This window comes from Lucilia cuprina, chromosome 2, assembly GCF_022045245.1.
Source record: "Lucilia cuprina isolate Lc7/37 chromosome 2, ASM2204524v1, whole genome shotgun sequence".
In the NCBI taxonomy this organism is placed as follows: Eukaryota; Metazoa; Arthropoda; class Insecta; order Diptera; family Calliphoridae; genus Lucilia; species Lucilia cuprina.
In genome coordinates, this window is record NC_060950.1 from 65,450,667 (window position 1) to 65,453,535 (window position 2,869).

At 27.3% G+C, this 2,869-nt stretch overlaps 1 protein-coding gene across 1 annotated transcript in view; it reads right to left on the reverse strand.

Moving 5' to 3' along the window:
* LOC124421266 (cell wall protein DAN4-like) overlaps positions 1–2,869 on the reverse strand; it is a 20,543-nt gene that overhangs the window by 1,669 nt on the left and 16,005 nt on the right. Inside the window, exon 3 of the mRNA XM_046956153.1 lies at positions 1,070–1,139. Coding sequence (XP_046812109.1) covers positions 1,070–1,139 — 70 coding nt within the window. The remainder of the gene's footprint in view (positions 1–1,069; positions 1,140–2,869) is intronic.

The following is a 2,869-nucleotide window of genomic DNA, read 5'->3' on the forward strand; positions in this document are numbered from 1 at the left end:
ACAGAACTAGAACAGAACTAGAACAGAACTAGAACCGTACTAGAACAGAACTAGAGCTGAACTAGAACTTAACTAGAATTGAACTAGAACATACATAATGTTTCTAGGTTCAATATTATAGAAAATTCAAAAAAGTACCTTATATAAAACGAAAAAATACCAAAAAGTCCCCTTTAAAGTGTTCTCGTCTAATCCGAGCTCTACGTACTTAATTTCATGTTTCTAGCCAATTACAACGTAACGTAACAGAACTGGAACTAAATTAGAATATGAAACATTCAATTAACTTAATTTAAAATTTCAATTGCATATAGAATTCTTTTAATTCCTTTTAAACAAAATTCAATAAAATGCACCTTTTTACAACAAATTATTACATTTAAAATTTCCGCTTTATTACAATAAAAAACAACAAAACTATTGATAAATTCAAATAAAACATTTCCTTTGACACTAGTTACTTCACCAGCCAACTGTTGCCACAACCTTAACCCAATTACTTAATGATGCCTTAAAACTGCAATTAATCTCACCCAAAAAAACACAAATTCAAAATAGAAACATTGCTCAATAAAACCAAATGACTCTCATTCATGGCTCATTAGATAGCGTTCCCAAAAATGTGGAAAAGAAAAAAGTGCCAAACACAATAAACAAGAACAAGTTGTTAACATTTAAAATTTCGATTAGAATTATTTAACATTTTCTTTTATTGTAATTTTACAATATCTTTTTTAAAGCCCAAAAACATGGATTTTAACCTTGACTAAAGTGCAGAATTAAAAAAAAAATTAGGGGCCTTTAGACTATGTGTCACCATGCTGTTGAATTGTTTGTAAATATTGTCTCCAACTACAACCAATGATCCATAAAATTTAAATTAAATTTAGACATCATCATATCTATGAATTTTTGTCAATATCATTGTTGTGGAAAAGGTTCTCATCGAAACACACCTTGAAAACGAAAACTAGTGGAAGTTTATTTAAAATATTTGAAAATAATTTTTTGAATTATAAAATTATAGAAAACATTTTATGTAACTATTTTATAGGCAATATACACTTACCCTGATTCTTTCCATGGTAGATTTATCCGCCACTGTGAGACCACTTATTACAAATAGGACGAAAATAGTGCTGAAAATATAAAAAATGGGTGTTAATTATTTGTATGAGATCTACAAAATTTATTAACTATAAATTAGACTCAACACTAGATTTTAGACAAAACTTCAGACTAAACGATTGACTAGACCTAAGACTTAACTGTAGAGGAAACTATAGACTTAACCATAGTCTTAACTGTAGACTTGACTGTATAAAAGACTATAGACTAGGCTGGACTATAAATAAGAGCACATACTAGACTACAATCTAGACTATATAGTAGAAAATAGACTAGACTATAGATAAGACTATAGACTAGACTAGACTATAGACTAGACTATAGACTAGACTATAGACTAGACTATAGACTAGACTATAGACTAGACTATAGACTAGACTATAGACTAGACTATAGACTAGACTATAGACTATAGATTAAACTATAGAACTAAAGAGTTTTATTTGCGGTTCGTAGGACCAAATCTTTATTAAAAGTAAAAACTTGCTCTCCGGTTTAAAATATACATCTGCAAATATCAGAAACTGACTTTTCTTCTTTTATTTAATTATGTGAATTAAATAAGTTAATCAATACCACTAGTCTGAACTTAAACTTATCATTTTTCTGACATCTCTAGTCAGCTGTTTAACATGAGAACCAAATATTTCAAGTGTTTTTGTTTATATCAAAAAAAAAATAAAAAAATAAAAATAAATACAAAACATGCAAATATTTTTTGAATTTAAAACATTTTAATGTTGTAAAAGTCAAGATCATTGTTTTCGTTCGTTTTTCAAATATGATAGAAATCCATCTACACTTAAATTTGAATAAATAAACAACAACAAAACAGACAGACATTTATTTACACTTATTGACATTTAGTGTCACCTAGAAAATGAAAATAAACAAACAAACGTTTTATTTGTTTACACGTCAAACACGTCAAACACGCAATTTTAATGATATTTTTTTCGTTTGTTTATTTATTAATTTCGTTAAAAAAACACTAAGTTAGGTTTATAAAAATGTAAAAAAATAGCATTTGCCTAAAAACATGTTATTAAATTTTTGTAATTTTTATTAAAAAACCTATATTGTTTCAACTAAGCTTAAACAGGTGGCAACTCTGTTATTTGCAAATTGTTTATTTTTCACAGTAGTGTTGATAACAGTCTGACCTTTTGCTTTTTAATAACAAATGTTTATGTTCAACATATGTTGTGGCATGTTCAGTGCAACGGGGTGGGTGTTTCACTTTACTCTTAACGTCAATAATTATAATTACATTTCAATATTTTTTTATTTGTTAACTTGTTTATAATTATCTACTATAAATTAATGATGTTGTTTAAGATTATAGTTTTTTATTAAGTTGCGTGTAAAAATTTTAAATCGAATCTTTAAATTCCACCTTTTAATGGTTGTCTAGATAAAAAAGTAAAAATTTTGGCTAAATTCAAAATAACTTAAATGACTATATATTCGAACACTATATAGACTACAGACAATACCACCGACTAAGCTATAATTTTAAGCTTTAAAGTTTAACGTTAAAGAACATTAACAACTAGACTAAACACTAGATTGTAGACTAAATTATATACTAAACCAAAAACTAAACCACAGACTACAGTTCTGGTTCTGTTCTAGTTTTGTTCAAGTTCAGTTCTAGTTCTGTTGTAGTTCTAGTTTAGTTTAAGTTCAGTTCTTTCTGTTCTAGTTCTGTTCTAGCTCTGTTTTAGTTCTGTTCTAGTTC